Source organism: Rutidosis leptorrhynchoides, chromosome 10 (genome assembly GCF_046630445.1).
Source record: "Rutidosis leptorrhynchoides isolate AG116_Rl617_1_P2 chromosome 10, CSIRO_AGI_Rlap_v1, whole genome shotgun sequence".
In the NCBI taxonomy this organism is placed as follows: domain Eukaryota; kingdom Viridiplantae; phylum Streptophyta; class Magnoliopsida; order Asterales; family Asteraceae; genus Rutidosis; species Rutidosis leptorrhynchoides.
The window spans coordinates 54,280,154-54,302,580 of NC_092342.1; the positions used below are offsets into that span (position 1 = coordinate 54,280,154).

The 22,427-nt window shown below is 33.7% G+C and overlaps 2 protein-coding genes across 2 annotated transcripts; one reads left to right on the top strand and one right to left on the bottom strand.

The window, feature by feature from the left end:
- The first annotated feature begins 4,920 nt into the window (after positions 1–4,920).
- Positions 4,921–7,385, top strand: LOC139873312 (transcription factor bHLH74-like). The gene is made up of 8 exons (XM_071861243.1): positions 4,921–5,459; positions 5,541–5,753; positions 5,839–5,904; positions 6,003–6,071; positions 6,349–6,420; positions 6,814–6,951; positions 7,083–7,164; positions 7,249–7,385. The coding sequence occupies exons 1-8, from the start codon at positions 5,160–5,162 to the stop codon at positions 7,272–7,274; spliced, it is 966 nt and encodes a 321-aa protein (XP_071717344.1). The 5' UTR covers positions 4,921–5,159; the 3' UTR covers positions 7,275–7,385.
- Positions 7,386–11,812: 4,427 nt separating this feature from the next.
- Positions 11,813–15,554, bottom strand: LOC139871695 (probable xyloglucan glycosyltransferase 12). The gene is made up of 5 exons (XM_071859423.1): positions 14,645–15,554; positions 13,933–14,241; positions 13,557–13,847; positions 13,063–13,176; positions 11,813–12,692 (listed from the first exon to the last, which is right to left on the bottom strand). Exons 1-5 carry the CDS (start codon positions 15,365–15,367, stop codon positions 12,069–12,071), a joined length of 2,061 nt encoding a protein of 686 aa, XP_071715524.1. The 5' UTR covers positions 15,368–15,554; the 3' UTR covers positions 11,813–12,068.
- Positions 15,555–22,427: the final 6,873 nt, after the last annotated feature.

The window sequence follows — 22,427 nt, forward strand, 5'->3', positions numbered from 1 at the left end:
GGTTATAGATACTTTCTTACCATTGTGGATGACTTTAGCAGGGCTGTTTGGGTTTATCTTCTTTGTCACAAAAGTGAAGCTACTGAGAACATAATAAGTTTTGTGAACATGTTTAAAACTCAATTTGGAAAACAGATTAAGATCTTAAGAAGTGATAATGGCACAGAATTTGTTAATAATAAATTAACCAATTTTTGTTTAAAAACTGGGATTTTACATCAGACTTCTTGTACATATACACCACAACAGAATGGTGTGGTGGAAAGAAAACACAGACATTTGTTAAATGTTTCTAGATCACTTTTGTTTCAAGGGGGTGTACCACTCAACATGTGGAGTGAATGTGTTCTCACTGCTACATATCTTATCAATAGAACTCCTTCTTCTGTTCTAAAAGGAAAATCTCCATATGAAGTTATATATGGAAATTCTCCTTCTCTTAGTCATTTAAGAGTTTTTGGTTGTCTCTGTTTTTCAAAAATTCTAAATGAACATGATAAATTTGCTTCAAGAGCCAACAAATGTGTTTTTGTTGGCTATTCTAATTCTCAAAAAGGTTATAAATTATATAATTTGGAGTCAAAAACCTTTATTTTCTCAAGGGATGTAAAATTTTATGAAAGTATTTTTCCTTTCAAGATGAAGTCTAAAGATCAAGTTTTTAATAATAATGATTCTGATCTTCTTTCTTTCTTTGATTTAGATAACTCTCAAGCTGGGCAATCTTCTCAAGATCCCAATGATGATTCTAATTCTAAAAATCAAAGTCTGAATAATGAAGGTAGATTGGACTCTACTTCTGGCAGTATTAGTGAGACAACTACTAGTAGAACTAGACCAAATGATCATATTCAAAGTGATTATTCTAGTGATGGACATGGTCCTAGTAGTACTCCTAAATCTACCAGAGTAGTTGATACATCTGCAACATCATCTGATGATGATTATATCATTTCTTCTTTTCAAGAGGATGATTCTAATTCTGAGGGAAATGTGGTTCATGAACCACCTGTTGATAATTTGAGAAGATCCACTAGAGAGTCTGTTTTACCCAGAAAATTTAATGATTATGTGATGTCTAGTAAGGCTAAGTATGGTATTGAGTATTTTGATAATTGTGCTAAACTTGACAAAAGAAATTTTTTATTCACATCTTCTTTAAATAAACAAGTTGAACCAACAAATTACTTTGAAGCTTCTAAAGATCCCAATTGGGTTGAAGCTATGAACACTGAAATGGAGGCTTTATATAGAAACAATACATGGATTTTAACTGATCTCCCTCCTAAGAGAAAACCTATTGGTAGTAAGTGGATTTATAAAATAAAGTATAAATCTACTGGTGAGATTGAGAGGTTTAAAGCAAGACTTGTTGCTAAGGGTTACAGTCAAACTGAAGGTGTTGACTACTATGAGACTTTTTCTCCTGTTGTCAAAATGGTTACAATTAGAAGTGTTATCACTCTTGCTGTTAATAAAGGTTGGGAATTATCTCAACTTGATATTAACAATGCCTTTCTCTATGGTAAACTTGATGAAGAAGTTTACATGTCTTTACCCCATGGTTACTTTAATAAGGGTGAAACAAAGGTGTGCAAATTAAATAAATCTTTATATGGGTTAAAGCAGGCTCCTAGAAAATGGAATGAAAAATTGTGTAAGAGTTTATTTGAAAATGGTTTTGTTCAAAGTAAATGTGACTATTCAATGTTTATAAAGGATAAACATGATATCTTTGTTGTTCTACTTGTCTATGTTGATGACATAGTTATAACAGGTAATAATAAGGCTGAAATTGATTCTGTTAAACACTTTCTTAAGTCAAAGTTTTTAATCAAATATCTTGGTTTATTGAAATATTTTCTAGGAATTGAGGTTGTTCAAACCAATGATGCTATTTATCTGTCTCAAAGGAAATATTGCATGGAATTAATAAATGAGTTTGGTCTTTTAGCTTCTAAACCTTTATCTACTCCTATTGAATTAAATGTTTCTTCATATAAAGGTAAAGATAATGAGAAAGTTATAAGTAATATCACTGTTTATCAAAAGCTTATTGGAAAACTCATTTATATTACCATTACCAGACCTGATATTAGTTATGCTGTGCATATTCTCAGTCAATTTATGCATGCTCCTAAACCTTCACACTTAAATTTGGCATTTAGGGTTCTGAGATATTTAAAAGGTTGTCCAGGAAAAGGTCTGTCTTTCAGTAAAAGTGATTCTTTAACTCTGAATGCTTATGTTGATTCTGATTGGGGTAAAAACTTAATCAATAGAAGGTCCATTACAGGTTTCTGTATATTTTTAGGAAATTGTTTAATTTCCTGGAAAAGTAAAAAACAACCAACTGTTTCTAAATCCTCTGCAGAAGCAGAGTATAGAGCCATGGCTGCTTGTACTTGTGAAATTATTTGGATTATTAATATTTTGACTGAACTTAAGCTTAATAAGCTTTTACCTGTTTTAATGCATTGTGATAATAATCCTGCTATACAAATCTCTGCTAATCCTGTTCATCATGAGAGAACAAAACATTTTGATATTGATTGGCATATTGTAAGGGAAAAAGCTAACAGTGGTGTTCTTAATATTGTCAAAGTTGCTTCTGTATTTAACATTGCAGATTTGTTTACCAAGGGTTTGACATCTTGTCAACATAAAGAGTTCTGTGTCAATCTTCAACTCAAGGATGCTTTCACAAGTCAAGATTCTGGGGGCATGTTAAATCAGGTAAGTAAAATAGAATCTTGATTGTTTCAATCATCTAACTTACTTTGGTTTGTGTAGGTTTAGCTGTGTAGAATGGTGCTGTTTAAATATGGATTTGCTTTGAAAGATCTATTGAAGATAGGGACCGCAGTTGCTGTTTTAAAAGTTATTTTCTAAAGAGTTCAAGTTCAGAAGTTGAGGGTTTAAAGTGTAAATTATATCCCATATTACATCTGGTAGCCGACATATGTGTTTTGGAGGATAAAAGGTCCTTTTTAGGGTTCTGGGAGAAGATACACATTCTATCAAGATTGATTTTGAAGTTTCTCTCAAGTTTTCTCTCATAATTTTTTGTATTCCTAGATTCAATATCAAATTGATCTAGTTGATCTTGTATTTCATCTATTCTGTCAGTTTATTGTTCATCGATTGTGAACAATTTTGTTTGTGTAATTCTGGATCTGGTTATTATTAAAAGTTGTGGTTGATTATGGTGCTTGATCTGTATATTTTCACAACTATCACTCAATATTACAAACAATATATTATTTTTTTAAAATACGTTCGAGAATGGATCAAGGCTATCAATATTATGATGAGGCTTTTGCAATTGCAAATGCGTATAATCCACTGCAAACACTCGATTATATAGATTTTTTAGAACAAGATGAAGCCGAACAAGAAGTGGTTTCTATACCGAGAGCTCCTAGAAGACATTTTCCAAGAGATCGTGAAAGAAAAACGCAAACATTGTTCAAAGATTATTTTTCCGACACGCCCACATTTGCAAAGGATAAGTTTAGAAGACGATTCCGTATGAACAAGTCTTTAGTTATCCGTGTATGTCGAGGTATACACAATTTTATTCACGCAACTATTCCCGAATATATTGATTTTTTCGTCAAAAACAGGATGCAACCGGTTTATTAGGTTTTAATGTTTTTCAAAAATGTACGTCCGCTATAAGACAATTAGCATACGGTTTTACGCCCGATGCATTTGACAAATATTTACATATGGCCATATGGGTGAATCAACATCTTATAAATGTTTGGAAAACTTTTACAAAAGTGCGTTACATTTATACGGGGCCGAGTACATGAAGTGTGTTTTGAATTTGAGTTGGGAAATGAAGTGTGTGTTTGATTTAGATTTAAGTTGGAGTATTTATAGATGAAATATAGCCGATTTAAAAAAAAATTAAATAAATATAGCCGTTATCTAGCCGTTAAAAAAAAGGTTGAAAAACTAGCTGTTTGAAGTTTAAAATTTAAATAACAAATAATAATAATAATCATTTAAATGAAAAATTAGATGTTATAAAGTGGGGCCAATGTCGTTGTATGACATGTGTCATGGATATTAGAGAGTGTGATTGATTAAGTTTTAGGAAGAAGTTGATGAGGTGACGTTGATGTGGCAGAGATGACTATCTTTAACAGGTGTCATGATTGTGAGCATTCTACTCTTAGTTAAGAACAAAAAGTATGGGCATGCAAAAAAAATAAGCCACCGATGCTATAGTGTACTCCATATGATTTGTTTGTACAAATAGTATTTCCATATATCAATTTTTTTTTTTTTTACCCATTTCAATCAGAAAAGTACCAACACCAAACAGGCAAAATCTTTACCCATTATAGTTTCTGCATAAATTCAATCAGAATTTGATTCCCTTTACCAAAAATATTGTCTTTTTATAATAAGAGTCTCAATATCAATCTATATGCCTTTTTGAATTCAAACCACTTTCAAGTATCAAGAAACAACCCCATTCCTCATTGTTTGTTTCAACCTTTGAAATATTGATGACCCGGAATCAATTTTTGTTACTGCATTTGTGTAAGGAATCATGTTGGGTTTGTTTATATTTTATTTTTATTTTATATAAATAGTAAAAGGAATCTGCTTTCTTTTTTAATTCTAGGTTTAGTAATCACAGCAAGCTGTAGCTTAGCAACTACTGTCTATTCACTCCATCTTTACATTACTTTACTTTATGCTCTGTTGAAAGTTTAACACTTTGTTGTCTGTTGCACATAATTTTCACTTTTCATCCTTTATAATCATCACAACATGGCAATTGCAATTTGCAATGTATCTTCAAGAGTAAATATATACGTACTAAATGTAAAGATATTATTATGCCCTGTTACACTTGATTTCTTTCTTTCTCATGAGGAGTGTTTGGTTTCCTATCTTTTGTACTGTAAAGCTGCCATTTTGTTCCTTGTTGAGTCTTGCAAGATAATGAGTAGACACTAGTTTAACTCTAAACCTAAGTCTAGTTTTGGTCAAACCTAACCTTTTTTTTTCTTTTGTTTATTTTATTAGTTCAACTTTACCCTTATATTAGCTTAAGTTTTCATAGATCCTACTGTGCTTTTTTCACTTTTTTTACTTTTGTAGTTTCTTGTTCTTGAATCTTGATTTCATAGCAATATATGGCTTCTTCAGAGGATGATAACAATAACAACAATAATACTAACACTATTAATAATGAAAATGAAATGGGTTATCAATATAGAGGTGAAATGAGTTCAGGATCCATGTTTAACAACAAATCTTCAAGTGGGTCGGGTAATAATCTATTCGGGTCATGTTGGGATCCACTTGAGAATTTTGGTGGGTCATCTGCTTACCTTCAAAATCATCATCAGTATCATCAATCTGGTTCAGCCATTGGGTCTTTTGGAAGTGGAAGTTTCTCAGAAATGGTGAATCCTTTTGTCAACACCAATATGGTACTGTTTTACTTCATAAAGTTTGAATCTTGATCTTGTTTGAATATGTGTGGTAAAAATGTGTTTTTTGTTTCATTGTAGAATGGTGAAAGAGATGAAAAAAATGATGGGTCTGGTGAAAATAATAAATCTTCAGAGAAAAATGGAAAGAAACTGAGAATTGATTCAAGTGAGAAACAAATTGGAAAACAAATAGTAAAAGATACTTCTGATAATAGTGGTAAAGATAATAGTTACATTCATGTTAGGGCTAAAAGAGGTCAGGCTACCAACAGTCACAGCCTTGCTGAAAGGGTATAAATTTTGTGCCTTTTTTAATTTTTTTGTTAAATGTTTATATAATCTTGAATATATGTTGATTGGTAATTGGCTTATTCAGGTTAGGAGGGAAAAAATTAGTGAGAGAATGAAGTTGCTTCAAGAACTTGTTCCTGGCTGCAATAAGGTAGAACAAATTACAGTACTGTTATAATGTTATATTCATGTTTATTAATTTCTGTTTATTTGATTGGTTTGATTAATGGTGCTTAATTTTGGTAAAAGATTACTGGAAAAGCAGTAATGCTTGATGAAATTATCAACTATGTTCAGTCTCTTCAACAACAGGTGGAGGTATGTTCTGTTTTACTTTTCTATAACTATAACATATTATTATTACTTTTAATGAAATATGTAATGTAATTGTGTTTTGATACTTACCTTTTGATCAAAGTATATGTTGTCTAGGGATTTAAAACTATAGAATTGGCTTTGAATTTATCAACATTCCCACTTAAGTTGAGGTTTTACCTGTATCAAGATTTATGATCTTGCTAGTTACTGTTCAGATAACTTATGATATGAATAGCTGTTTTGAGCTCAAGTCTTAAAAATGTTTATGTGCCTGCAGTTTTTATCGATGAAACTTGCGACTGTAAATCCAGAAATGAACGTCGACATTGATCGGCTTATGTTTAAAGATGTAAGTTCCTGATAGTTAATTGCAGTTACCTTCATCATCACTAAGGGTATGTTTGGTAGGGATCTTTTTGGAGCTTTTAGCTTCTAGCTTTTATGAAAAAGTTCGTTACTAATAAAAAACTTCGTTTGGTTAAACGAGCTTAAAGCTTTTTGGCTGAGGAAAAATGCTAGAAGCTAAAAGTTACTAAAACTAGCGTCTAAGAAAAAACTCCTAGCTCTTTGTCATTTTAATCTCATTTTTAACAGTTTCAGCTACTCTATCAAATACATAAATACATCTGAAAAGCTACCGGCGAACACTAGTTTTACCAAACATACCCTAAACAGAATTAGGACCCCCTACCCCCTAATTGGGAAAATGTAACACCATTAATGATTTGTCTTCTGTGTGTAGATTTTACACTCACGGGGTGGCAGTTCGAATCCAGCTTTTGGGTTTGGGCCAACATTGACTACTTCTCATTCATATCCACATGGGAGCTTGCCTGTTATTCCAACATCAATTACACCGTTGCATCCTATCCATCCTCAGGTACATTCGCTGTCATCATGTTTTTCTACCATTTTTCATTAGCATTAGGGTTAGGATGTCGTTAATGGCTGCATCTCAACTTTTTTTCCTTTTGTTTTCTTAATCCCTTGTGACATTTTGTAATCTTATAGCCTGTATGGGATAACGATCTTCACAATCTTCTTCAAATGGGATTTGATGTGAATCCGGGAATCAACAATCTTGGACCAAATGGTAATTTAATAACAAATTATTTGAATAAAATATAGTGCAAACGATTTATGTTATTATAATCATGAGTGGTGTTTTTGTATATAGCAGGGCGAGCGAAGATGGACCTTTAGAGCTCGAGAACTTGAAGCGATTAAATTATCTTCTAACAAGAACTAATGACGTGCAGATCAAAGTTCGACACAGGAAATGGATTTATAAAGAAAGAAAACAAGTTTTTTTTTTTTTTTCCTGGAAAAAAAGGGTTGTATAGGTTTTATCCCAACTCTTAACTGTTTGTTCTTCGAGTTTTAACAGAAGATGACTCGTTGAGATTTTACGAACCATGTACATTATACCGAATATATAAGAAAAAGAAAAGAAGAAAAAAACGGACTTGGTTTGGTTGGGGAATATGCGTTGTGCGTGAGGATTTTTTTGGAGATTAAACAGTTGAAGGGAAGATTTGCTGTAAAGAGTGTTGATTGTTAGGGAAGGAAACAAAATACCAAGAAAAAATGATGTTATTTGATGACAAATATTTTGTTGTATTGAAATGAAGGTTTTTGGTTTTCTTTTTAGGTTCTATGTGTTGATAATGAAATAATTATGTTCACACATCGCTTTCATATGAAGCATTGTTTGTTCCTGGCTATTGATCTGTAAATGAGTAGTCTTGTTCACACTTTGTGTTAGTTTAAAGAGGGTACTAGTTTTTTTTTCTCCTAATTGTGATATTTTCACCATTACATTTGATAAATTTACTACGGAGTACTATTATGTATTGAATTACGATACAAGCCTTATGCTAACAAACGCTACGGTGGCGCCTCTCTGAAATATAGTTCAATCAATGCCGTATTGTCTTTCTTCACTTGTAGAACAAACTTGGTTGACGAACAAGTATTTGACAAACTCACACCATCCATTTCAAAAGGGATTTATCGATTCATTACTCATTGTTATACCATACGTGTCCCTCAGAGCCACTAAAGTCGGCTTCCTCCCCTGTGACGGTCCAAATCGATCGCTATTCTTTTCTTTCTTTCTTGTTATCTTGAATTGTTGGTTTTGAATTGTTATAGAAAGACTATTTCTCACAATTGCTCCTTGTGATGCTACTCAATGTTCAATTGTGATGGGCTTTGTTTTTGTTATTGCGGGTTAGCTTCTATAGTTCTATATTTAAAACGCATGGTTTCTTGACACTTGTAGTTTCTTTATGGGTCATCATATAGGATAGGAATATACTTTATGCAAAACAAGAATAAGCCCTATATGTTTTAACCTTCTTTCTTCCTTCCTACTTGTCACTCTGTTTGGTCGATGTGAAGTCGCCAGAGGGTCAGTTTTACCCTTTATTACTTGTCACTCTGCAACTTTCATTTCATCCAACTCTCGTGGAGTCGCAAAACCGAGAAGAGTGCCATTGCTGGTGGTCTTATAGATATCAACCTCGGTACCTTTCATTCACTAGCCACAAGCTTGAACTAATAGTTCGTTTCTTCGCCTCCGCATCAATTGTTTCCACACTTTTTGTTGAACTATTGCAGATGCAACATGTTCTTGTCGGACCTCTTCACTCGACAAATGATATTCGAACACCATATGAATAATAATTAGTCAAAAAAGAACGAATCGAAAATAAAACATTTGGAAAAAACAGCTATTGAGCTGTAACAAATGATCCTTTATTCATGTCCTCATATGTCTCATTCATTCAGCTTGGTTAGTATCATCAAAAGAGACTTGTAGCAGTTTCAATGAAGAACCTTTAATATTGATTGTAGGTACGGATCATGATATTGTAAGAGACAATCATTGGCATTTCATCAAACACCTTGCAGGCAACTGATATGTAACCTAATAAAGAAATCATAAAAACATCATTCGTATGTAATAACCATAAAAATCACAACTTTAGTCAATAGAAATATATTTTTTCCTTATAAATTTACTCACAAAATCTAAACTCACCTCTATCTTTAGAATCGGAATATCTCCAAATATAGTTGAATTTGATCTCTAAAACATCTTATCGTAGTTGATTACGATAGCGTATGTATTAGACAGTGATTTTGTTACAAATCTGTGCAAAGACCCCGTACCAGAGATGGCAAAAAAAGTCCGTACACAATGGAGAAACCCGAAACCTGATATTTTTGGGTCGGGTCGGGCCCGGTAAATGGGACTTGAGCCGGGTATGGGGATGGTTTTTATTTTTTTCGCGGGTCTGGGTTTCGGGATGGTTTTAGACACATACCCGATTACCCGACCCGATTACCTTGCCCGTATACCCGAAAAAGACCATATTCGATATACCCGACCCGTAAACCCGATAAGCCGACCCGTAAACCCGGTTACTCTGCCTGTATACCCGAAAAAGACTCGAATACCTGTGGGTAAATCCGTTTACCCAATAGTTCGTAAGTAAATGGAGACCCGAATACCCGCGGGGAACCCGTTTACCTGCTAGTTAATAGCTAAATGGGGACGCGGCGGGAGTTTCGGACATGTTTTTTTAATCGGGTTGGGTCTGAAAGTAACTAAACCCGGCCCGATGCCATCCCTACGTACCACAAGGTAAGTTCCGCCCCTACATACCACTATCCTAATAAGGAACTTTGGATATTCCTTTAATATGTGCCCCCATCTTGTAAATATTATTTCTTGTTAATGTTTGAACATCATACGAGCACTCTGTTATACCAATTTCTCGACTCTAGCTATCTTGTTAACCCTTTACGAACGTGTAATCGACACTTCACCAAATCTATTCTAGAGTACGAGAAGATAGCAAACACTTTCAACCTAATAAATTTAATCCACTTAATTGATTAGTTGAATCACACTGAAATCACCAACACACTCAACATAATGTGCATATCCCGACTGTGGGTGCCGCCTTATGATTCATTTTGAGAGACGTGGTTCTACCGTTCCACCAAGATTCTACTATCGTCTACAGTAAAAAAAAATATAAAAAAAAACTTTTTTTTTTATCCTTCATCTAACTTCTTTCTTGATTCGTCTACGGGTATGTATTCGTCTTCATCTTCGACAAAGGGAGGTAGTGTTTGAATGTTGTGGAATTGATTATTAGCAAGTGTATATTAGGAGTATTGGTGAAGCCTAAATATTGTGTTTATTGGTCATGGTTGAATTGTTGCTGTTGTGCTTTATGATACATATAATCAGAAATTAGATGTATTTAGGCTTGTGGGTTATCGGCTAAAATTGAATAAATGAAGCAAACGCCATTAGGGGAAGATTACATCATTGGCAATGGGATTGTCGAGTAAGTTGTTTGACATATCATTCGATTTGATTGTTTTTTCTAGAGATTTTCTTAGGATTGGGAGTTGTTATGCATTTGAGATGATTGTGAATAATAAATGGCGATTACATTGCAATCATATGTACATAATAGATTAAAATCGTAATTGTAGTATGAAAAAGATAGATAAATTGTATCTATCTATATATTTAAAAAAAAAAAAAAAAAAATTGTAGTTATAGTTATAGTTGGAACAAATCTAGCTACATAAACAATATGGAGTATCAGTGTGAATGCTCCAAAAACAATTGTCACAAATGTAGACATATTCTCGATAAATCATTTTCAGAACTCAAGTAAAACGTGAGTCATCATAATATCATCACTCACGTTATGAAAGTTATATTCTTTGTGTCAGTCGTAAATTTTTGTACATAAAGTTGTCTACAGATCTTGTAAAACAAAAGTTACATTTCAATATTTTCGTTTCAATTTAATCAAGTTATTTGTCAAATTTCTAAACCCAAATCTGTTTCTATTACATTTCTTTCGTTTCAATTCAGTGCACCTTCTTTCCAACTTCTTGATAGATCGTTCCGATCGTTACACCGACACGACTTAAGTATGACATATTTGAAGTTCGATTGAGGATAACAAGACGCCCAAACACGTCTCATGGTCTGTATTTAAGGTGGAACCTTACTTTTTTGTCTTATATTTTCAATGCATAATTATCCACATGTTTATGGCCATACATTCATTTGCATTGTGAAGTAGACTAGTACTATGTTTTTCATGTGCATTGTCGGATTCAATGTATATACCAGACGTGTAGGGGTGGACCTATGGAAGGTCAACCAGAGTCGTCGGCCGTCACCGACAACCCAAATTTGTTTCAATGTATTTTTGTGTGTGTTAAAAGTCTGACATTTTTTTAAATAAGGCAAGTTGTTGACATCACCCAAAGATGACTTAACCACCTTCGCGATTATATGTCATGCACGCAGGCGCTTTCGGAGGAAACCTGAATCGCATTGCAGGAACCCAATCCTTAAACTATCTCGAGGGGCAGACAGACCGGGTTTGAATCCTAAATGGATTCGGGAGAAAACCCTGGATCCAGGAGAAAACCCCCTGGAGTAAATTTGGAGCTCCATATATCAGGAAGATTGATTAATAGGATGGGGAAAGCGAGGCTTGAACCCATGACTTAAACCCAAGCACCGCACACAAGGCAAGCCTGCAATGGTCTAAAAGTCTGACATTTTACACCCGTTTACTTTTTTGTTTTAGAATTTTTAACATTTTGTACCTGTTGAAAATTTTTCACTGCAGATGTGCACGAACGCACAAAAATGACTTGAAGATTATTATTCGGAAAGCAAAACGAATTTCGAATTAACAAAGAACAATCTGTCACTAGATAATATACACTGCTACAGATAACCTCCATGTTTAAAGATTCAGCTAAACATATAAACCACTTCATACAAAAGAATTGATCGAAAAAAGAACAGATTAAAAAAACAACAAAACAATCCCAGAATACGTGGGACAGAGACGTTAACTGATTCTGGTTTTCGGGTGCAAGATTTATCTACTAAAACCCAGTTTCGTGTTACAATTTAACTAAGAAATTTACCTTTTTTTATTATGAAGCGATCTGCTCACCGATCAAGTCAAACCCCACGAGCAAAAACGATAGCCCTTGAAACAGTAAAAAGTAAAAATGGATCCCTTGAGCCGATAAAAGACTTCGCGCAGAAGCTGTTAACAAAAGAAAGGCCAACATCAACTCTTTTGTATATATCCTATTATGCTTCTTATTATTACTTATTTTCTCTTTTATCTCTTCTTCCATTTTCTCCAAATCGGGCTCTGACCGGGCCCGCTGAATCTCTTTCGGGTCTTTGTCAATTAACGAGACGAGATCGCCTTCGGATGACCGGCCCGATTTCTTAGTCACAACCCACTCGTATGCACTGCCTAGTTGGAAAAGGCCTGATATCATGGCGTTAAACTTGGTTACGGACATTGTGTTTTCGAATAGGAGATACGGGACTAAAAAAGGGAACGACTTTGGTGAGGGGAGGATGTTGAGAAACGACATGGTAGCGGGTATGTAACATACGACCCATGCCGGGAGTGTAGCCTCGGGTACAAACATTGTCATCGGGAGTATTATGCAAAATAGAGTAAACGAGTAAAACGGTAGGATCAGTTTTCGTAGCAGGAAGAATAAGAATATCATGTTTAGTTTCTTCCAAATGCTGATCTGCATAGAACAACAAAGTAAAAACGTAAAATTAAAAAATCGATCAGATTAGCAACGTTACTATAACTCGTTTCCGAGTTCAATAAGTTAAAAACTATGAGATGATATCCCTGCATTCCTCGTTTTCACCCTTATATAACTTTTAAATTAAGATAATCGATTTAAATTAGTCACCAGGAATAAGTTTTTTTAGTGCTATAGCAGAAACTATTAACTTGGTCAACATTACTATTACATCATCATTTTGACTAGATAACTTGTACAGAAAATTACATATATAAAAAAGAATTGCACCCAAAATAGAAATATGATCAAAGTAAGCTGTGCTTTAATATGAAATAAATCTTGAGACAATAAATAAAATATTTACCTTTGATTTAATGATGTCAGGCAAGCAGAGCCTAAACAACTGCATGGGGCCAGAGTGCCATCTGTGTTGTTGCTTCCTGTAAGCCTCGTATGATTCGGGTAATTCACACTGGCACTGAAAAAATGAACATCGTATTAGATAAGCACCGATAAGTGAAGCGGTGATTGCATATTGTAGAAACCAATCATCATTTTATCTAACCAGAAAAAGAGAAATTCAAATGGGCAGTGATCCGTACACCACAAAAATTTATCCACACCCCACTAAAACACTGCTTTAGAGGGTTGTACAGTACATCATTATAATGCATGTTTAGTGGTGTATGGATAATTTTGCTAGCGTACAGATCACCACCCATATTGAAACGGTTTATCTGGCCCAAGATAGGTTAGTTACCAAAAATAGAAGTTGAAATTTTGTCACTATTTTTAATTAATTAGACAATAACAAAATCTTGAATATTGATCATTAATGAGAATATTTAATTTAGGTACCTCGACGTCATTAAGAAAGATCATCTTCCATCCATGAAGATGAGCTCTAACAGCAATATCCATGTCCTCCACGGTGGTTCGCTCCAACCAACCACCCGAATCCTCCAACGTCTTGATCCTCCAAACTCCGGCAGTCCCGTTAAACCCGAAAAAGTTCAAGAAAATGCCGTTCACTTGTTGTTCAACTTCAAAATGGAACGCTAAGTTAATGTGTTGCAACCTCGTTAAAATATTCTCATCCTTGTTTACAAATGACCATCTCGCTTGTACCAATCCCAATTCCTCATTATCCTACAAACCCCGCCGAATTCTCATTATATTCTACATACTATAAATTAATTTAACTTGCATTAACAAACACATAAAAAGGGAATACCTTAAAATGGGGAACTGTTCTCATAAGGAAATCAGGATTAGGTTGAAAATCAGCATCAAACATGGCAACAAATTCATAATCCTTAACATAACTGCAATTCATAGCAGACTTGAGATTACCGGCTTTATAACCGTCTCTAATCACCCTGTGCCGGTAAACAATATTCACACCTTCATTCTTCCATTTATGAACCTCATCTTTGATCAATAATTGGGTTGTGGGGTCATCAGAATCATCCAAAACTTGTATCAAAATCTTTGATTTTGGCCACTTTAGATTACAAACCGCCCCAATCGATTGCTGATAAACCTGGTAGGTAACAAATTCAAATATTTAGTGTCTAAACAATAAAAAGTTTCAAGATTTACAAAAATAGTAACAAATTGACTGATGGGCATCTCAAATTCCTCATAAAGTGTAGGAAAAAAATCAATACTTGAGACAAATAGAACAAACTGAAAATGGGCATGAATTTTTAACAAAATTGTTCAATACCCAACTAACAAAATTCTAACTTTTACTCAAAGCAGCCAAAGGGTATGAACCCTAATTAGAACTATTCAAGATTTTTACAAAGCACACGAACATATTATGAAATGGATACCTCATCATTCAATTTTCTTCCATAAAAAGATTCAAGCTTTCACAAAAAAAAATTAAATACAACATAAACAAAAACAAATGGGTATGTAAAATTATGAAGAAAAATTACCTCTTTTTCATTACACATAGGGATCTGAACAAGAACCATGGGAAAAAACCCATCATTATCACCGGATTCAAGATCGGGTAAGGTTTGTTTAGGAATGGGTTTAATCTTTTTGAAACGGATCCAAAAACAACCCAAACAAAGCACTAACCTATCCAAACTTTGTATAAGAAACAGATAGATACAAGCATTTGCCAGAAACTGAAGTGGTGGGGCAAGATATTCAACCCGAATTAAAACCCATTTAGAATATATCAAATCAAAGAAACCCTTAAAAGCAAAAGGATTTGTTAACGTATACAAATACTGTAAATGAAGATCCGGAGCTCCGAAATGCCAACCTTTATAATAAGCTGCTAATTCAAACCCTAAAAGTAAAATTGAAACCCAAAGGAACAACTTTATACAAAAATAAAATTTAGTGGAAGATGGGGCAGTGTCGGTACGGCCGGCGGAGAGACGGCGGCGGACGGCGGAAGCTAGGGAAAAAGTCGCCGGAGCAATGGAGGAGATGCAACCGGCGGCACGGTTGGCTTTTAAGAGTAAAACCCATGTTAATTGTTTGGCGTTTTTATTATGGTGTCTTTGTGAAACGCCGTCGTTTATAAAATCAACATCATCTTCTGATGGTGATTCAAGTTCAACCATTGACCAATTATTTGGATTTTCCATTTTTACCACCACCGATGTTCCTCTGTGTGTTTCTTTACGCCACCAAAACGACATTTTTATGAAACAGGATCTGATATATCTTCAAGATTTTGGTAAGTGAGTGATGGGTTTTAGGAATTATGAAATGCGTTAGTTTAAAATTGAATCTTGATGATAAAAATTGAAGCTTTATTGCAGCAGCATTGTGAATTGAGTGTGTTTTTTCATGTTTATGTGCAGATTTTTGAGTTTTAGAGAGAGAATGAAGTGATGGTGTTGGTAGTACTACAAGATTAAAAAGTAGGTTCTTTTATTTGTTTTTACAGCTTGCACTGATTTCTAATTTTTAATTTTGTATGTAATTTCTTTAAAAGAGAAAAGATTATGGTAACAGCTCATTTGATTTAGTATTATGAACATGATTAATGATTAATTCATGATAGTGACTTTGACTGTGATTATTATGGAAATTAGTAGGTGAGTGATATTACAATTAAATTAAATTAATCTATCAGTATAATTCGTAAAAAAACAATATTGTGTTTAAATAACCGACAATAGGAACCTACTCCTTTTATTTCTCTTTCCAAAATAGAAATGTACAAATTCGATTTTGAACAAGATCATCCCTAAAATCTTGCTCAAATGATGTTAAATAAATCATAAATGTAGGAAATCTCTTATCTCTAACTGTATAAGGTAAGAAAATAAATTTGTATTATATTATATAAAAGTTTAGAGGGGGAATTTTACTTAGCCATCAAAGGTAAAGTTGTTGGTTCGAATGAGAATATCATGCTGGTAAATGTATATGGGCCTCACAGTGATTCAAAAAAGATGAGATTCTGGACTGAGCTCGATAATCTTATGAAATTAAGTTGTAGGGTTTGGATACTAGGGGGTGATTTCAATGAGGTACGAAAGTGTGACGAGAGACAAAATTCTGAGTTCATTGCCAGAAGAGCCACGCTATTCAATAACTTTATAGATAACAATGGACTTGTTGAAATTCCGATTGCGGGAAAGAGGTTCACTAGAATTAGCGACGACGGTGTGCAATTTAGTAAATTAGATCGCTTTCTCGTGTCTAACTATTTTTTGCAGGTGTGGGAAAATCCCTCGGTCATCTCCCTTGATCGAAAACTTTCGGACCACTCTCCACTTCTTCTTAGAAACGGCTTGGAAGATTTTGGCCCGAAGCCGGTTAGAATTTTCGATGTTTGGTTAGAGGATAAAAGTGCAGAGGAAATAATTATCAATGAGTGGAATAAACCGATTAATGCAAAGAAGTTAGATAATGTTTTTAGACTGAAGCTAAAAATTGTCAAAAATGGATTAAAGGATTGGAGCAGAAGGGCTTACGGGAAGATTGATGAAGATATCCGGTTGTTGTCAGAAAAGTGTACGAATTGGGAAAAGCTAGCTGAAGGTAGAACACTCTCAGACCTAGAGAGATCCGAGTGGATCAATGATAGAGGGAAATGGTTGAGAAAGGACCAAGAAAAAAGGTGTATGCTTCGTCAAAAATCGAGAATCAAATGGGCTAGGGAAGGTGACGAAAACACTAAGTATTTCCACGCTATGATTAAGAGAAGAAATAACAAAAATAATATCCGTGGATTGTACATAAACGGGTCCTGGAATGAACATCCGAACGACATCAAAATGGAGGTACACCGTTATTTCAAATCGTTTTATAAAGAACCTGGTTCGTGTAATCTGTCTTTTGCAGGGTTTGACACGGCCAAGATCACGCCCGAAGATGCTTCATTGCTAGAAGGTCGATTCAGTGAGGAAGAGGTTTGGAATGCCATTCGAGACTGTGGATCATCCAAAGCTCCCGGCCCAGACGGTTTTAATTTCCTCTTTTATAAAAATTTTTGGTGGTTAATAAAATGTGATTTAATGAATGCACTTAATTGGTTTTGGGAGGAATGTGATATATCCCCGGGTTGTAATGCATCTTTTGTTACTCTTTTACCGAAAAAAAATGATCCGATTTGTTTGAAAGATTACCGACCTATAAGTCTCATTGGGAGCTATTACAAGGTTATTGCTAAAGTATTATCCAATAGACTATGGGGGGTGGTTAACAAAATTGTGGGTATCGAACAAGGTGCGTTTATCAAAGGACGTTCAATTTTGGATAGTATTCTTGTGGGTAACGAGTTAGTAGAGGACGTTAAAAGGAGGAGAGATAAATGTTGTGTATTTAAAGCGGATATAGAAAAAGCATTCGATAGTGTAAATTGGAATTTTTTGTTGGATATTATGAACAATATGAGGTTCGGGGAAAAATGGAAAAAGTGGATGAGATCATGTTTCCGGTCGGCTTCTATTTCGGTTTTAGTTAATGGGTCCCCTACTTTAGAATTTAATCTTGAAAGGGGCATAAGGCAAGGAGACCCTTTATCTCCGTATTTGTTTATTATTGCGAGTGAAGGCTTAAATTTGCTCACAAATATTGCAATTAGGGATGGCCTTCTAAGGGGTGTAGATACAGGTAATAATCGGGTGAATGTCTCTCATTTGCAATTTGCGGATGATACGATCTTTTTTGGGGAATGGGGTCGCAAAAACATAAAAAACATTTTAAAAACCCTTTCTTGCTTTGAGAAGGTGTCGGGTTTGAAAGTGAACATGTCTAAGAGCTCGTTGTATGGCATTGGAGTCTCGTTGAAAGATGTTGAAAAAATGGCGAATGAAATTGGATGTAGTGCAAGTAAGTTGCCCTTCACTTACTTAGGCATGCCTATAGGGCAAAATATGTGTAGAAAGGATGCATGGAATGTGGTGGTCGAAAAGTTCAAAAAGCGATTATCGGATTGGAAAGCAAAAACGTTGTCTTTTGGTGGAAGGCTAACCCTCATTAAATCGGTTCTAAGTAGTCTACCTCTCTATTATTTCTCGTTGTTTCGTGCTCCCTCCATGGTCATCAACCATCTCGAAAGTTTGCGTTGTAAGTTCTTTTGGGGAGGGTCGGGTGATTCTATTAAACTTTCATGGGTTAAATGGAAAACCATACTTAGTCCTTATGGGGTGGGGGGTTAAATGTGGGCTCTTTAAAATCAAAAAATCTTGCGCTTTTGGGAAAGTGGTGGTGGCGATTTAAAATCGAACATGACTCGTTATGGGTCAAGGTCATTAAAAGCATCTATGGGAGGGATTGGGGGTTGGGTCATTTCGGTTCTAACATTGTGCATGTCAAGCATCGTGCAGCATGGTGGAACATCATTAAAGTTAACTCGGATTTAAACAAGATTGGCATGAACTTGGAAGCTTTTTTCGAGAGACGAATTGGGGACGGGAGGGATATTAATTTTTGGGAAGATCCATGGGTAAATGATAATGCTAAAAACGAACATATATTTCATAGCATTATTCCTCAAGAAAGACAAGCTTTTAGTTGCAATTGTTCTATTTACAAGAGATATTCGTTTAAATAATAAAAGGTGAAGACAAAAGACAGATTCGACGAATTGAAGACGCAAACGACCAAAAAACTCAAAAGTACAAAAGACAATCAAAAAGGTTCCAATTATTGATAAGAAACGTCTCGAAATCACAAGAGTACAAGATTCAAAACGCAAAGTACAAGATATTAAATTGTACGCAAGGACGTTCGAAAATCCGGAACCGGGACTAGAGTCAACTCTTAACGCTCGACGCAACGGACTAAAAATTACAAGTTAACTATGTATATAAATATAATATAATATATAATTAATTATATTAATTATATATATATTATATATATATATATATAAAACCGTCGGCAGAGAAAACTCCAAGGACTGAGCTGTAATTTCTATCTCCGCGACTCGCGGAGTTTGAAGGGCATTTTGCCGCGAGTCGCGGAGCCCTAATTTTCAACCCTGGCTATAAAGCCAACCGAATTCTGATCAAATTTCATATCTTTTTTTTCTTCCTCTTCATACGTAAATATATTTATATTTATAATTTATATTTTAATTTTAATTATAATTCTAATAATAAGGGTATGTTAGCGAATGTTGTAAGGGTGTAAGTCGAAATTCTGTCCGTGTAACGCTACGCTATTTTTAATCATTGTAAGTTATGTTCAACCTTTTTACATTAATGTCTCGTAGCTAAGTTATTATTATGCTTATTTAAAACGAAGTAATCATGATGTTGGGCTAATTACTAAAATTGGGTAATTGAACTTTGTACCATAATTGGGGTTTGGACAAAAGAACGACACTTGTGGAAACTAGACTATGGGCTATTAATGGGCTTTATATTTGTTTAACTAAATGAAAGTTTGTTAATGTTAATATAAAGATTTACAATTGGGCATCCCTATAAATTACCATATACACTCGATCGGACACGATGGGCGGGGTATTTATTTGTACGAATAATCGTTCATTTAACCGGACACGGGAATGGATTAATAGCCACTAGAATAATTAAAACAGGGGTGAAATTACATTCAAGGGTAATTGGTGTAATTGTTAACAAAGTAGTAAAACCTTGGTTTACACGCAGTCGATAACCTGGTGTATTCATTAAACAAAGTATTAAAACCTTGTTACAATTCGAATCCCCAATTAGTTGGAATATTTATCTTCGGGTATAATAATAATTTGACAAGGACACTTGCAATTTATATTTATGACTGATGGACTGTTATGGACAAAAACCAGACGGACATATTGAATAATCCAGGACAAAGGACAATTAACCCATGGGCATAAAACTAAAATCAACACGTCAAACATCATGATTACGGAAGTTTAAATAAGCATAATTCTTTTATATCATATTTAATTTCCTTTATTTTATATTTAATTGCACTTCTAATTATCGCACTTTTATTTATTTTATTTTATCGCACTTTTAATTATCTTACTTTTTAATTATCGCAAGTTTATTTTATCGCACTTTTATTATTCGCAATTTCATTATCGTTATTTACTTTACGCTTTAATTTAAGTCTTGTATTTATTTTATATTTTACATTAGGTTTTAACTGCGACTAAAGTCTTAAAATCGACAAACCGGTCATTAAACGGTAAAAACCCCCCTTTATAATAATAATATTACTTATATATATATTTGTATTTTTATAAAAGTAAACTAATATAGCGTTGAGCTTTGTTTAAAGATTTCCCTGTGGAACGAACCGGACTTACTAAAAACTACACTACTGTACGATTAGGTACACTGCCTATAAGTGTTGTAGCAAGGTTTAAGTATATCCATTCTATAAATAAATAAATATCTTGTGTAAAATTGTATCGTATTTAATAGTGTTTTCCTAGTAAAATAATAACTATTTTATATACACCTCGCTTCACATCAAGTATATTTTTGGCGCCGCTGCCGGGGAAAAACTCTTAAACGCCGGAAGCGCAACGCTAATATAAAAAAAAAAAAAAAGATTTTTAGTTACTTTTATTAAAAGTCGTTTTTGTAAAAATACGTTTTAATTATTCAAAAATATAAAAAGAAAAAAAAACAAAAATATTAGTATTTTTAAGATTTTGTTAAATATTTAAGTTTTATAAGTTTCTTTATTTCTATTTTAGTTTATAAAAATATAAGTTTTATTTTAAAATCTTTTATTTATTTAAAAAACAGAAAACATAAAATAAAAATAAAAAAAAAAAATAAAGAAAAACGCGTAAAAACACAAAGCTGTCAACTGAATTCCTGAACCCCGCGACTCGCGGGGTTTTCTTCTTTAATTGCCGCGACTCGCGGAGGGTTTCTGACAGGCGACAAGGAAGCCCTAATCGAGCATTAATTACGGGATATTATTAATATTAATTATTAATTAAACCTTATTATTATTATTATTATTATTATTATTATTATTAGTTTTAATTTTACTTTTACTTTTTATTTATATATTTTAGTTAAATTAGTTTTATTAAATTGTAAAATTAATAGTTTTATTAAATAAATAATATAAAAATAATATTTTTATAAAAATTGTACTTTTTACAACTTTTTGTATATTTTTATATTTTGTACCTTTTTAATCGTTGTAGCGTAAAATTTGTATTTTTAGCTCATATTTAATTTTAAACTTAGTTTTAGCTATAGTTATTTTTGCTCCTATATTTTTAGGCTTTGCCGTAGAATTCCTTAAGTGCTTTTTCTTTAGACTAAGATTTAGGTGCTTTAGAATTTTGCGACGCCTTTTTAAGTTTTAGTTTCTTTTTAAGTTATTTCCATTTGGGATTTAGTTTTTCCTGTAAGCTTTAATATTTTTAGACCTTTTACTATGTATCAATTATCATTTCAATTAGTAATTTCAATTTGCGATTATAATTTTAAGTTAGTTGTAGTAATAAGGTTAAATTAGTTAAGTATTTTTAAGTTTTTATAAGTTTCTTTTATTTTTCCGTCACCTTTTATTTTTCAATCATTTTTTTCTTTTTCGACCTTTTGCGACGAACTCTTTTTCTTTCTTATTTCTCGCCATTCTAGTTTTTAGGACTTAGATTTTTATTCTACTTCTTATCTAAATTTCTTAAAATTACGAAAATTTATTTTAAGTGGTTAAATTGATAGACATCAAAATTTTCTGGTTCGTAGTAATAGTTGGATTTGTACGTGGACCGGGTTATTGGAGCCAAACAGTCCTCAATTATATTGAGACCAAACGAATCCTGCCCCTCTGCTGCATCTTTTGGCTATTCGAAACGTGGGCAAAATCAGAAAAGTCTATTGATTGGATAACTTATTATAATTTTTCTTTCCTTTTAAAAACTAATAGGATATTCAGTGAATGCACCGAGCAAGACGTTCATCACCTTTTGTACGTTCACCACCTGTAACTCGATCAAGACATTTAGCAAATATAACCGCCGTTGATTTTTCTTTAGAATCGTCATCCAGTCGACCAAGTACTTCAGTTCAAATTTCCGATAATCCATTTTTTGAACCCAACCTCACAATTGAGAATCCAGAAAATATTCAGGAACGGTTCATAGATCCTGAACCATTAAACTTTCCTCCGGAACCACCAATCATTCAAACAGAGATTGTTGAGGAACGAACCATTAAATCTGAAGCATCTAGTGATACCGATTCAACAAATTCAATTATGGAGAATCTGGAACCTTTAAGTATGGAAGACCGAATGAGAGCTAAACGCACTGGC

Coding starts and splice junctions, on each gene's coding strand:
- LOC139873312 (XM_071861243.1), top strand. CDS start 5,160: ATGGCTTCTTCAGAGGATGATAACAATAACAACAATAATACTAACACT. Junction 6,072..6,348: donor CTCTTCAACAACAGGTGGAG/GTATGTTCTGTT, acceptor ATGTGCCTGCAG/TTTTTATCGATGAAACTTGC. Junction 6,952..7,082: donor TGCATCCTATCCATCCTCAG/GTACATTCGCTG, acceptor GTAATCTTATAG/CCTGTATGGGATAACGATCT.
- LOC139871695 (XM_071859423.1), bottom strand. CDS start 15,367: ATGTCGTTTTGGTGGCGTAAAGAAACACACAGAGGAACATCGGTGGTG. Junction 14,242..14,644: donor CTATGTGTAATGAAAAAGAG/GTAATTTTTCTT, acceptor GTTACCTACCAG/GTTTATCAGCAATCGATTGG. Junction 13,848..13,932: donor GAACAGTTCCCCATTTTAAG/GTATTCCCTTTT, acceptor CGGGGTTTGTAG/GATAATGAGGAATTGGGATT.